At 34.1% G+C, this 14,809-nt stretch overlaps 1 protein-coding gene across 1 annotated transcript; it reads right to left on the minus strand.

Moving 5' to 3' along the window:
- Window positions 1-7,967: 7,967 nt before the first annotated feature.
- On the minus strand, window positions 7,968-9,619 carry LOC123011385. Its single transcript, XM_044408788.1, has 3 exons — window positions 9,434-9,619; window positions 8,877-9,205; window positions 7,968-8,289 (listed from the first exon to the last, which is right to left on the minus strand). Exons 1-3 carry the CDS (start codon window positions 9,567-9,569, stop codon window positions 8,056-8,058), a joined length of 699 nt encoding a protein of 232 aa, XP_044264723.1. The 5' UTR covers window positions 9,570-9,619; the 3' UTR covers window positions 7,968-8,055.
- Window positions 9,620-14,809: the final 5,190 nt, after the last annotated feature.

The raw sequence follows: 14,809 nt of genomic DNA on the forward strand, positions 1-14,809 counted from the left end.
AACTTTTACACTTTTAATCAAAAGTATGTACGAGTATAACTAAATTTAGTGAGAAAATGGGCATCTGATCAAAAAAACAAAAACAAAAACAGTCTACACTATACAGGGTTATTTAAATTCGTTTCAAGCACTACTAATGATATTAATAGGTAATTATTTAACTATTACTTTAAACAATTACTGTTAATGTAAATGGGGTAATTAATTAGCAAGTTGCTACTGCTTGGTGTTAAACTGCTAGAACAGCCTTCCAACTGCAAGTATCACAAAGCTCCAATATTTTTTAAGCAACGTCGTTTTGCTTTCGACAAGGTAGTTCTGTTTATACAATAGCGTCAAAGCTTCTGTAGCACATTGTATCGTGAAGTGGCATTTCATTAACGGCTATTTCAGGTCGGTGTGCGACCGCATTTGGTTGCATTTACGACTGCTTCCACATGGTATTGCCTTGTGAGATAAGTGACTGCAGCAAACCACTGCTTGTCGGTATAAACCAGGTATGTATCCGGAATCGAAAGAGCTTTCAAGCTGCAGCTTGAACGTACAACAAAGAAAACTTTTTCCACATTGAGAAACCAATATATTAAAATATCCACTCTGAAAACTTCCAACAGTGTTATTCACAAGTATTGCATCGAAATTTCGACGAATATATTGTAGGGCGCGATTGTGGCGTATTGTGATATTTTTTGGTGAGATGAAAAGATATTATTTAGAATTTTATTTTTCAAGTATAAAAAATAGTTTACCTTTGGTGTGAAATTATTAGAGTACTAGCTGAAAGGAAATTATATATTAGGTTACAATTTGATGCCGGATTGCTGAGAGGAATTTAATAAAGTGATGAAAACCTGGAGCAGTATATAAGTCAGAAATGTAGCAGTGGAAATGATAAATGAAGACAATTTCATGTGGGGGTGTGCAAAATACTCATGCCTAATTTAAACTTCGTACAGTAGCATTGAAATTAACTAACAATTTACCGTTTTCCATTTGAATTAACAGCGAATTTTATGCATTCATCAAACCGATCAAAACGAAACTTTTTCAAATGGATTAAAACAACACTTAGGATTGAACAAATGTTATCTCATTTCGCGCACGTACTCGACAACATTCAAACATCTCCAGTTGAGATTCGGAAAGAAATACCTGAAGTTCAATTTACACTTAAAAAGAGGAACAGATAAGAGCGTTGTGCCTTTTATCCAGAACGACGAGCGATGTTTCGTATCAATCAAAGGGACGGAACGAGGCTTAAAGGCCAAAATGAAGAAGTGTGTGTGTCACTGGGGGATGCAACCGACCTTTTTATATTGGCACCGGAACGTGTCCTTAATATTGTAAAGCTTTATGTACGATGTTACCCTCAAATTACATTACACTGATGATGCGCTCGTTCGCTGTCTCACTCAAATTTCCTCCGCCCTGTAATAATCAAAATCGTTCATTTGTTTGCGATCCACGCGTCAACATATTTTTTTAGAACAATTTTAAACATGCAAACATAATTAAGCTAATTATAACAAAGTTGTTATTACAAATGGTGCAAATAAATAGTAAAGTGAATGTGATTCAATAAAGTATTGTGGTGCCGTTTTATCTTTGAAAGGCAAGTTAGTAAATGCTTCTTTGTACGTTGTTAATCAGTTTTAAGGATTTAAGTAATTCTGTCAACTATATGTATCTTTAAAATTAAAATACAATTTTTTTGTGTTTGCTGACTCATAATTATGTCATGTAAACAGTAAATAAAAATCCACTTTATTTAGTAGACGATAAAAAAGTTCTTTATCAACTCATATTAGTAAATATAAATTTTTAACATTCAGTACAAAGAAAAAAAAGTTTAACATTCAGTAGTTCAGTGTTTTACTTTTTATTTCTTATATTGCGTCAGTCGTTGTGACAAATATTTAGAATAATAATAGAAATGATAATACCTCGAAATGAATTAAGGTGAAGTGGTTTTAAAATTTTTATAAGCGACGTATTACCCATATCATTTTAATAACATTTCGAAGCGCCGTGTTTGTAGGTAAAAAAGAAAGCGTCCTTCTTTTAAAACAAAGAGAACCGGCATGGGACTTTTACAAATGGCATTTTTTGAGGTAATTTATTACTGAAACCCTTATCATCGGCACAGACAATATAAATTTCGGAATGAGCCAATATTGTATTCAGGAGAACGCAGTCCGTGAGGGCGTTACAATATATCTCATATTTATCGCAGTCGGACCGCGAGCTCCCATTGTAGCAGAAGCGGTAATAACACTTTCCTATGCGCTTTGTACATTTTATTGGGTGGAGAGTCCTCCTGCTAGCGTACATTGTGTCACGACAATGGAATTACACATTCATAATCTACGGGCTATGAGAGAAACGAGCGCTTTAGATAGATTTATAAAGCAATGCGAACACATACGTATCCGGTTTGATACCGTCTATGAGAAAATATTTATTATCTGCAATTTGCGCTCTATTGACTATCTACAGGTTAAATAGAAAAGTTAATCACACGTTTCACCGATTCCTAACATTTGCTTTCATCAACACGCACGAATGCTCTTTCCAATACCGACAATACGAAAAACATACAACGGATTATTAACAATTTGCTGGAAGTGATCTTAGATTCCAACTCTTGCGCCATTTACGCACCAACAAACCACAAATATGACAAACAATCAAATCAAATTTAGAAACGGTAAAATTATATTTAAAAACAATAAAGTTAAAAAACGTCAAGTAACTAGAACTTCTCAGTCTTTCAAAATTCAAATTAGTTCATTTCATGATATTGCAACAAGAAATGCTTCTCTATTATTGACTATAAAGATAATAATTACGAAATGTAGCCGAGAGCAATTAATGTATATTTTTGTTTAAACTACTTGCCAAATTATTTAAAAAACTACAATTTTTTGTATTTATATTAAAATGCCATTTCTTGTTTAAATATATTTTGAAAAAAATGTGTTTAGTATTGCCATTTCTAAACATTCTATCAACTGCAGACTCTCTGCGATATATAACCGGCAAGTAGAAACCGAACCACAAGCAACAAAAGCAGCAATCTTGAAAAACAACCGATATCGTCTCATTCCTCATCGGCAGTCTGGGGACACTTGTGTTCGACTGTTGTCTGCAGTGTGGTATTCCGACTCACGTACAAGAAACATGACGCAATAAAGATGAGTGGGCGAGCTCTGGGAGAGTAATGCGAGCTGACAGCGACAGCTAGCAGAACTCTTATACGAATCTGGAGCGCAGACATTTGACTCTTCATCGTGTTCAGGATAAAAGCCCATAACTGACCATGGATGTTGGTCGCTTGTGCGTGACGATGGGAGATGCGTGATTGGGGCGAAAGGACTACGAGGTCATTCGTAACTCGGACAAATAGAAAAGTTTGAATAATCTTTGGGAAGAGGGTAGGCGATACAAAAGTTGAGTAAAAAAAGTTGGGTTTGGTTAAAACAAAAAAAAATGCGATTTGGTGGAGGCGCCGGGATAAATACATAGAAGATATAAGTAAGAGAAAAACTATAATGTTTTTAATCAAGGATATTATTTGTCAAACGCAAAAAAAGGTTTTTTTTATTTTTATTTTTTGAAATTACAATATTTTAGTATTTATAAACAAATTTAGTTACATAAAACTTTGAAGTTTGTCAAACTTGCTTAAAGTCAATCACCTTGTATGTAAACATGATTAGTTATTAAATTGAACTTAGTTTAACTTAAGTAGATCATCTGGAGGATAATCCTTTGAACTTGAAGATTATTTCGAATTTCGCTCAGAGCTGAATTGTCGCGGGGTGTATAAATTTAATTCAATGAAAGACATTGAGAGTTTCTCTCAAGTTAAGATTTACCCAAGTCTTCATTTAGCGTATGAAGACATCCACTATGCTATACAAATCAATCAACGCAGTGTGAAATAAATCCCGGCCGGAGCTAAGACACCACATTTTATCGTTATGGCCGAATAAAAATAAAGTAGCACAATGTACAATCTGCGGAGTTTAAAAGTCGCCATCCTAAATTCCAATCTGCTCTGATAAATCCCGAGATATTTGAGAGTTCACAATGGCCGACCTTCGTAATCCTATCAGGCATCATGACATCACTTATGGCCGCTGCCGTTTTACTTTGGTATCAGACGGAATACGCTGCCGTGTAAATTAGCGATTTAAAAAATCGCGGCAAGCGTCCAAGGCTATACCAGTGTTTAGGTTCTTTGCAAGATTGTAATCTACATAATGGCATTTTAATGTAATTTAAGAAAAAAGTTTCATTGTTTGGCATGTTACTGGAAGAGAAGCAAGGCTATGCTAACAATCTACCGAGAGATTTACGTGGCGCTTTCAAAGAGACACGACGACTGTAATTCTTTATCTTACAATATTTTATTTGCTTTAAATTCTTTTAAACTTAAATTAAAAATACTTTAAGTTGCCGATATTAGGTAAGTTGCATAAAGTAAGAAATAAATTAATTTTTTTATAGTAAAGGATAAAAGCAACACCAGGCTTAAATATACTCACCGGCACAAAATTCGATCCATTAATTTTATTTTATTTTTCTCAACTAATCCTTGTTCTACACGACAGCAATTTTTTGAGAACTTTAAATTACACATTTTAAAACAAGTATAAACAAAAACCAGCTTAAATTATATAACAGTTTTTTTTATTTTTCCGATGATAAAAAAATGCAAAATTTTACGAACACGTTAAATCCTGAATTAATACCTAATAAAGAATTAAGACCTAAACTGAAGTTTAATATTGTGTGTTGCCCTTCCTTATAACTGCCATTCTTTTTGGCATTCCTTCAATAAGATGTTCAATCGCTTTTTGGTCAATTTCTTTCCAAATTTGAGTTACTGCCACACTTAGCTCTCTCAAAGTTGCAAGAGCAGGAACTCTGCGTCGAACCTTTCTTCCCACCATGTCCCAAATATGTTCAATAGGATTTAGGTCAAAGCCTTTGTCGTCCGTCTGGAGAATGAAGACAAAACCTCGACTCATCAGAGAAAAGAACTCGGCTCCAATCAACAACATCCCAATTCTCATGTTTATGAGCAAAACGTAATCGCTCGACTCGATGCTCTCTGGTCAATTTGGGGGCATTTGCTGGTCTTCTTGTAACTAATCCTTCTTCCTTGAGTCTTCTTCTTACTGTTCTTACGCTTATTGTCACACCCCTTACCTCTTCTAACAAGTTACGAGCATGAACTCAATGTCCCTATTTCTTAATACTTGCAGTGTGAGAAAATGATTATCTCGATCTGTGGTACATCGCTTTCTTCCTGATCCAACTCTCCTAGTGTAGCCCCCAGTTTCGCGAAACCATTCTACAGCTCTCTGCACCTTGCACCTCGAAACTCCAAGAACTCGAGCTGTGTAATATTGCGATCTACCATCTTGATATAGAGCAATTGCTCTTTAAAATTTAAAACCATATTTACTTTTAGAAGGCTAAATTACTTCTACGCGCTTCAAAAAATGACAAGAATAATGACAAAGGGCATTATAATAGGTATCACGATAAAAGAGAATTAGAAAAAAAGTTTAAAAAAGTCCTCAAAATTTTATCGCACGCTCATTTTTTTGTTTGTTGGTTTTAACAATAGTTAGAAATATATCTTATTTCTGTTTAAAAGTTCTCTGACCAAAAGAAAAAAAATCGAAAATGTTTTTGAAAAAATAAAGTGTGGATCGAATTTTATGCCGGTGAGTGTAATAAGCTTTTTTGTAAAACCAAAAAAAGCTTTAAAAACTTTGTTTATTGTGTTGTACTTGCCTATTAAAAACAATTATAAATTTTAATGTAGTTTAGTTTTTATGATAATTTTATTATTTATTTCTTTATCTTATTGAAAAAAGGATATTTATCTGTAACATATTTTATTAAGTTCTAAAAAAAGTACACTCATAGTAAAACACAACTAAAATTGGTTTTCTGCTCCACTAGCTTCGTCATGCGACTGGTTTTAGGTTTCGACTGTGATCAAAAATTAAATCAGTAAATGAGTAAAAAACAAATAAAATAAACTCACCTTAATTGTGTTTTAATCTCGTAGGCACTTTGTCAAGCAATATTTTCTCAAGTTTGTTTCTTTTTCTGGCATTTGTTTGGCTTTATTTTCTTTGCCATTTACTTTCCTAACTCCTTGATTCAGTTTAAAATTTTCTTTCACCACTTCAATCATTTTTATTGCCAAATATTTCACATGTTCTTCTCGTAAATGTGGATATCTTTGTTTAATGTTTGTTACTGCTTGATTTAAAAACACAGAGTAATTATTTTTGACACAGTTATCAACGTCTTTGTCAAAAGAACAGGTACTTGAGTTTTGGGGATCCATCTTAGTCAAAACTCACGTTTAAAATGAGAAAAGTCATGTTAAAACTTGTCTTTTACTACAGATTAAAGGTGTTTGGCCAATCAGGGCCTTGCTCAAAGACTAGATGGAAGGGTGGAGCGAGGGAAAGTTTATCACTACGTAACAGTAAAATAAAATTATTTTATCGAGAAATAAGAATTTTATTTTAACAAAGTTTTATCTCTAATTGATTCTTTATTGCACGCCCTAAAAAATTTATTAACTAAAAATGGTGTAGGTTGTGTTAGTTGGGTAATAAATAACGTTAATATGTGTATTTTGCCTTAGCTCGAGGAATTTGCGTGGCATAAAAACAAACCCTGCAATGAATTATTTAAAACTATAGACATGCGACTGAAATTGCATTATAATGTAAGAAAATATAAAGTTTTAAACATAATAATTGTACAAAAAATCGAGATAAAATCGCACTTAAAGTACTGTAAATTTTAGTGTAACAGTAAATTAACCAGCAATATTGAAAAAATATTTCAGTGTACATTTTCCGAGATGAAAAAACTTGCAGCTTGTAGCTACCTTCATCAATCAAACAGACATACAATATACGAGGGTGGAAACTTTTCCGTCATAACATCCTTTTTTATTTCAGTTTAAATCGACTAATACTCCATATATTTTTTGAGCTAAACGACACGAGTTTGATCAACTCGTACTAAAGTCGTTTTGTAAAGTACAATTTTGTGCTTCTTTGCAAAAGCAAAGACCATATTTCATTTTTTCGAAGTGTCCACTGCTATGACATGTCTGCTTTGTGGCTTAGTTTTACATCCTGCTCTCTAATAAAACAGCAGGGCCACGCCGTAAAAACAGGTTTATGAAACTATCTCGTATAGAAATATGTAATAAAATACGTCTTTTTGAAATTTTAAAGACGTCTTTTGTTTAATTCCGTTGTAGGTTTTTGAAGGTGGCGACCCCATCGTTGCGTCGGATTTTTTGTCATTTTTACGGTCAGCCAGTTTATGGTGCGAGATGATAGCGTTAGTAACGGCTTTATGAACAGCACAGCCTCTCCTTATTTCTTATCACAGAGTCTGCTGGGATTGCGCTTAGTAGTTTGCAGCTCGTACGCAACATCACATTGCCCATAATGAAGCCGTTCAGGATTTATACTTATTTAAAACGACGCGAGGCAATTCTAAACAAAAAATACGTTTTGTGGGGAGGAGCAGAGTAATGAGAGCGGTTTTGCGGATTATCATGTTCCTTAGTTCTAGATTTTGAACTTTGCATTTTTTTGTTTGTTTATACATGTCTCAGCGTTTAAATTGCTAATAGAGGTTTAATATATTATATGTGTACACAATGCATGACTAATTCTTTTCTGTACTAATTGAAAATTGGCCCCATGTGATGAGGGTGAAAGTGGGTCCTGCTTGGTATCCTGCTGGGATCAATAACTCCTGCATAAAGCTGACAGAATATAAAACTTTCTAATGCCACAGCTTTATCTCTGCTCGGTAAAAAAGTATGTTTTGTCATTAGACATTTGATGAACTATTTTTACAAGATGTTTCATCGTTGTACCTTTCAAAATAATATTCTATTAAAATGTAATATACTCGTATAATTTATTACTAAAATTTGTTTATGACTTTGTGAAAAATGAAAGTGGTCAATATATTCATTTTTTTTTAATTTTAGTCACAAGGACAACATTCTTCTTCGCCTTCATCTTTCGCCACCTTACAGCTCTCCGCATCGACTATTTTACAGTAAACTTGATGTGACCAATTACTGACAGTGGTCGGAAATCCTGCAATCGCTGAAAAAGTCTTCGTGACAATCGTGTTCCACTTCTGCTGTATCTCATAAGCACTGCTTTCCGAATCAATTGGAAACTTGTCACAACAGTACGGGTCTTTCTCGAACATCTGCAATAAAACATTCAAAATGCTTGATGCGGTCTATTAATACGTTATGAAGCTTTGTGATTAGGTTAAATTATTTGAGTACAATTATGTTTAAATAGCACTTAAGACATTTTCACAGATGAATAGCAAGTGGGAAATGTAGTGGAGGGCGCGTTTGTCTTTGTCGTAATAGAAAACTGCTTAGAACTCTTGAGATCGTAACTCACTAAAACGTCGCTGCATTTCTGACGAATTGCAAACTTGCAGAGACAGTTGTTGCGGAAGCTCAATGGGAATTGTTGTTGTTGGTCGGTCGCTAGAAGCTTTGCTTGCTTTCATGCAGTGTTATAACGTGGCACTGTTTATACCAACGGGTTTAGTACTTACCTTGACCGAGGCGTAATTGCCAATTTACACATTCAGTTTTAATTAATCTAAGCAAATAAGCCAGCAACAAATCTGTGCAAAATACGCTGTGCAGCGGTCTATAGGGCCTAAATATCTCACTAATATGAAAATTGTATTCTCAAAAGAAAGTAAAATGTAAAGCTAGTATAGCACATTTTAAAGAGGCACTCGTTCATTATAACCACCTCTCTTGTACTCACGTTAAATAGCTCCATCTCTGCCTTACACGACGACGTCAGAGGTTTTTCCTTTACCGGTTCTATAAAATTGGGCAAAATGGCATTACAAACGTTCTTGTAGAGCTCTCCCGTGGTCTTTGAGTCACCCCAAATTCCCATATCGTAGGTCACATAAACGGCCCCTAAAGCCACTAGGCTTTTTGCGCCTAGCCCCAGTAGTTTTCCTAATCTCTGTAGCAAAGTGGGCCGCGGGATTTTGGGAGGACATGGGCACGGAGGTGGTGCACACATCTTTTTGAGTTCGGCCCCTGTACATATTTTAATTCGCTTGACTTGAGGACTGGATATCGCTGAAATGAAAAAAGCAATAAAGTTCAAAAGCGCAAAGTTTTAATTATGCGCTTAAATAAGTCGATTCTGGTTTCTTGACACTAAATTTCAGTCGTAAAAATTAAATTTTAATTAATTCAGCGAAACTGTTCTTTACAATGTTTTAAATGTTTTATTACGCATGAAGAGATACGATTATTCATAATTATACTTGAGTTTTCCAAGTTGGTGGGTAAATGAATTCTTACGAGGTATGTAGGTTTTTGGCTGAGGTTTGCAAGCTTCTCCCTTTTCGCGCTCATAGACTAGAAGATTTGTTTTTTTTACACAAGTTTGCTTCGCTGTGTTGATAGTTTTGTCAGGACAAACACGAGATTTAGACATCTTTAAATTAATAATAACCAAATTTGACAGTTTTTCTTAATGTTGCCCGACTGTCAACAAAAAAAATAAAACAAATTTGAAATGTCACAAAGTATGGTAACACAGTTTTCGGGGTGCGAAAACGTCAACGATCTTTGACGTGTTTTCTTGAAATTCCTATATATAAGTTACGGATAGATTCAATAAAAGAAAAAATTTTTCATGGGGAAACCCTCTAGATGGCATGTATTTTCTCCGGTGTACATGCTGTGAATTTATTTTGATGCTCGATGCTGCGGTATTTCATGAGCAATCACTCATCCTGAGATGGTTCGAGGACGTATAAAAGGAAGACGTACAAGGACTCGGCGCGGATAAAGACGATGGGTACGACGCAAGTGTGACAGGATGTTATACTGTATAAATAAGGTGATGATTTTACGACGATAACATTTTTTCCCTTTTTTAACCCGTCTTGCACTGGCGATAAATCCGACAATAGTGCTGACTTCGAACAACTCTCGAGCGTTTGTGTAACGTCTTTTGTGCACTTACGACAACTTTTGCATGGGCGATTGCGGCGATTCAAGCGCCAAAGCTATGACTGCGGTGATTTTACTGTTACTCATTCATAAAACAAGTTGTACACTGAGATTACTCTTTGGTTTACACTTTAAAGTTAAGAAAAATAAAGACTACGATTTTATTTATACCTACGTATTAAATTAAGTTTCTAAAAAATCGCAGATCTTTATAAAGAGAAATTGACTGAGGTGAGATGACAACATTTATCAGTGATTCCATTCCCACTATTAAGAAGCTCGACCACAAAAAAATATTAAATTGTATTTTATTTTATTTTTCAGAGAGCAGATGGCACATATTTTTATGTTATCTTGTTTCAATTTACTTTGACTATTTCATTCATTTACATTTCGGCCAATAGCATCTCGTCATTCAACAATGAGTAAAAAATTTCAATCGATAAAATTGATGAAAGCAACATTTTATCACCTTCACCTCATATTTAAAGCCAATGAGTGAAGGATATTTACGAACAAATCGAAAACAAGCCAGTTTTCAAGTGATAAAATTTTACCATGGTCTAAACAACTTCTGTCGTTTAAAATATTTTCACAGTTATTTCATTTAATTTGATTATTCATGAAATAGTCCTCCGAATACCATTCGGGGTAAAATTTGGTCTGGAAAAATTTTTCGATTGATTTACTCGAGTTTTTGTTGCCAATTTAGCTCGTGACATTGTTCAAACAATGTTACTCGATAAATTGCTATGCAACAAACTCTCGTACAATCTGAAAATTTTGCGGACAAAATTTTACCACTTATGAAATTACTACAGAAAAATCATTGTGATAAACGTCGTTTTAAAAATGTTGGCAGTAACTGTAACAATTATAATCTTCTGAATTTTTTTAAAGTATGTAGGTGCCGTATTAGTAAACCCTTGCTAGTGTTGGTTGCTAAATACGCTGCAAATACGTTTGGTGGAGGAAGTTGGTGCATATCTACCGGGTACGCGGAAAATCGTTGCCGGTTATTGTTAATTGGAGTAAAGCGAATTAAGTCGAGTTTTAAGCGACTTATACATGTTATAATTTCCGCGATGACGGCAAACTCGTTAATTAAACTTAACGAAATTAGGCTGCTTAAGCTACGACTTAAAACATGCGAAAATTTCCATAATGCGGTGTGCTGCTGACATAAACAGAGCGAAGCGGTGTACTCGAGTGTAAAATCCTATACGTCTTGTGTTGTTCTGTGCGACGGTGGTTCAAGATTGAAGCATAATATTGACAGAGATCTCCCGATGTGTGTACTCAGCCGTATGTCAACACCCCCGCGCTCTCAGCTAACGTTTCCTCTATTTTACGATTCTCCACACCCACTCAACTTTTTTCACTAGACGGAAATTCTATTACTTTATTAGAGAAGGTAGAACGTCAGATTTTTAGCTAAGAAAGCAAATTGTTTGGTAATAAATAACAAGTCGGGGTTGTAAAGCACAATAAATGTATGTATCAGAGCAAGACATTTGCGAGAGTTTGTTTCGTATGAACAATTGCTCACGCAGCTATAGCACGTAACTTTGGAATAATATGCTCAAAATAGCGCCATTTATTCTAGGAATGTACACGACTGAAATTGATTTATAATCTTTTCGGGTGCTGTTCTTGTAGATATTGTATTTTTTAGTATTCGAATAATTTTTCAAACAGCGTATTGATTTTCTCTGCTTTCAAAGTTATTACATCGGTAGCAGATGTAACATTCATTGGTCAATTACCGTGCAATCTACTTCAAACTGCTAATGAAACAGCAAATGTAGCTTTACGTTGCTACTATCACAAAATAACACTAGTTTTATTGGTTTTGTTCCACCGGATAGATGCGAGTGTTAATCTTGTTAAAAACTTTATTCTCATTTAAAATAACCCCAACCCTTGTCATTCTTTTTCGCAAAACAATTTTTGATAAAATTACAAACGTGTTGTAGATTTATGCTAAAAATTTGTTGGCAGCGGATTTGCATGTTTGCATTTACGATTTGTTGATGTTGAATTCGTTCCGATACATTTCATCAATGCTAATTTTTCGATGGAATGAACACTTTGTCCTATTAACACTATTCGTTTGGCACCTGTGAAAGTTGTTCCCGGAATTATTTGGTAGTTTGGATGTTGCGCTCCATTATTTACAACTGTTTTTCAAAAGGCCATAATAAATTTAGCGGCAACAAGGCCCATCAATAGTAATCAATATCATGTACTTACAGCATCAGCATATCCACTCGCTCTAATTGCCGGAATTAATCAGCAAACAATGTATGCGTGCGTGTTGTCTCGTGTACCAACATTACAGTATAAACACGCCTGATTGAGTTTTAACAAGAAAATCCTACGCCACTTCACAACAATTGCATTTTATGACCAAATTGCCGATTTACCATTTGCATGTCTTTTTTTTTCGACGTGAAAAAAATGTACACAGAAATTCAATCTAGTGATAGAATTATAGAAAAAGTATAGAAATTTGTTCTACAGTTTTAGTAAGATAAAAATCACTAAACTTAATTTCAAAATTTTCTCTTACAGCTTGAAATGCACAAAACTTGTGCTTTACAGAAAAACAAATTTAGTTTACAATTTTGCAATGAAAAAACAAATATTAAAAATAAACGAAAAAACTAATGCAATTAATTACAAAGATTGATTAGCAAATTAATGTTATCGTATTATATTAGAAATTATTGTAAACCTTTTACCTTTTATATACCAACTTATGGTAGCATTATGGGTAAGTTATCTTAACAGATATTTAAGTTATTTTTTTAATGAAACCTAAAGGGAAGATTTTATGAAAACGGATCAGATTATACAGGGCAATTCAGATAAGATAATGATCATGACGCTGTGGCAATGCAACCCAAAAAACAAATTTCATTTACGCCTTTGATCCAATTGAAATTAGGATTTTCAAATTGAATCCAAGTTATTATCTTATGTCACCCTGACATCAGTGCAGAGAACGTTTATTAGTGCCATTCAGTTCTCGGAGAATGATAGAGAAATTAGAAAAGTCTTTTCGGTGTAAACCCAATACAAAATGTATGAAAAAATGAAACATGACAATGACAAAAAGTTTTTTTATAAATCATAAATTGCTTGTCAAAGCACTGTGAGATAAGATAACTTGGATTGCAAATGCAAATCTGATCTAATTAAAATCTAATTAAAATTAGATGAAGACATAAATGAAATTTGTTTTTTGGGTTGCATCGCCAGATCGTCAGGCTCATTATCGTATATGAATTGCCTTATATGAGTATCTGAAAAATTCTCTAAAAATACATTTTATCCGGAAACGCCAAAAAAATGACGCTTTTATGACTAAATGACACAAGTAAAAGTTTTACCTTTCAGACATGAGGTAAAAATACTGTTTTTTCGCCTAAGCGATTTTCACTTTTTTCGCTGCTTTAGCATTTTCTAGAGAGGTTCAGTGTAGATTATCAGCATTTGGACATTTTGCACTATAAACTACACTAGGTATTTACTAGTTAAATCAATACCTAAACACTTTTAAAAATCTCAACACAAGTTCCGAAACTCAGGCATAACGTTTGTTATGATTTCATTGCAAAGCGTCCTGACTATATTGGTCATTTATTTGATAATTATATATTACTCTTTTCTCCCTATCTGAATCGTTTGCGGCGAAAATAGAATATATTATTTGGAGTAAAAGTGAGTTGATGTGGCTCACCTGAATTATTTGCCTCACTCCGTTGGGCAAAATAAACGTTCAGCTTCGCCACATAAACTATCACTTTTACTCCTAATAACATAATATACTATTTGTAATTAAGCTTCACCTGAGCTCGAACATCATAAAAATAGTATATTATAATACTAGTTTATAAGCAAGTCTTTAAAACACGCACGACGGGTTTAAGAGCACGACTCGTCAGCGGAATGCTTTTAACGTCGTAAGTGTTTTAAAGGCGCTTATAAACGAGTGTTATACATTATTTTTTATTATACCTGCCCATTTACGATCTTTTATCAGTATTAAAAAAATGTGAATTTATACAATAAAATTATCAAAGATTGTTTGTGAATCGTTTTCGTAGAGACGGTTGCTACTTTACTTACTTACTTTACGCACATTTTTTCACGTTGTAATTGTTCCAGACTAGAGTTCCTATATTTGAAGAGTTGGGACATTGAACGTCAAACCGAGCCAATTTTGTATTATGTGGATAAGGTTCTATCTTTTTTCATTAAAATTTTTCGTAGCAACTAATGTCAAGTTTATTTCAAAAATTATTTTAAGGTTATAAATTTTGTCGCATTGACAAATTGATATAATTTTACGTCAGATTTGGTCAGGGACGTAGGAGATAAATGGACATTGAGATGCAGCCAGACAGGAAAAAATTATGTGTACACAGTGGGTTGTATACAGCATTTACCATGAGTAATAAAAACTTGATAGTGTTTCCAGAAAACGTTTTAAAACCTGAAACTTACGAAATAAGTAGACTTGACCTGACCTAACGTAGATAAAATAAAACACTCCAAACAACGGAATAATAGTCCTTGATCATGTGAAAGCTYCACCTTTGTTTTTGATAAATTTTACTTTTGGGGCCCACACTCCAGTTGACTAGTTTTAAAGAGGTTCCACTTGTCTTACACTGTCTCCTGCATTGGAGCAACGTGGCACAGAAAACAACT

This window comes from Tribolium madens, unplaced genomic scaffold (assembly GCF_015345945.1).
Source record: "Tribolium madens isolate multiple individuals breed KSU strain unplaced genomic scaffold, Tmad_KSU_1.1 Scaffold_91;HRSCAF=231;Tcas5.2_LG7, whole genome shotgun sequence".
NCBI classification, from domain to species: Eukaryota; Metazoa; Arthropoda; class Insecta; order Coleoptera; family Tenebrionidae; genus Tribolium; species Tribolium madens.

Bases quoted from the DNA above. Each gene is read 5' to 3' on its own strand.
- LOC123011385 (XM_044408788.1), bottom strand. From the start codon at position 9,569: ATGTCTAAATCTCGTGTTTGTCCTGACAAAACTATCAACACAGCGAAG. The intron at 9,206-9,433 runs GTAAGAATTCAT...TTTTCATTTCAG, and splicing joins GCCAAAAACCTACATACCTC to CGATATCCAGTCCTCAAGTC. The intron at 8,290-8,876 runs GTGAGTACAAGA...GTTTTATTGCAG, and splicing joins CAGAGATGGAGCTATTTAAC to ATGTTCGAGAAAGACCCGTA.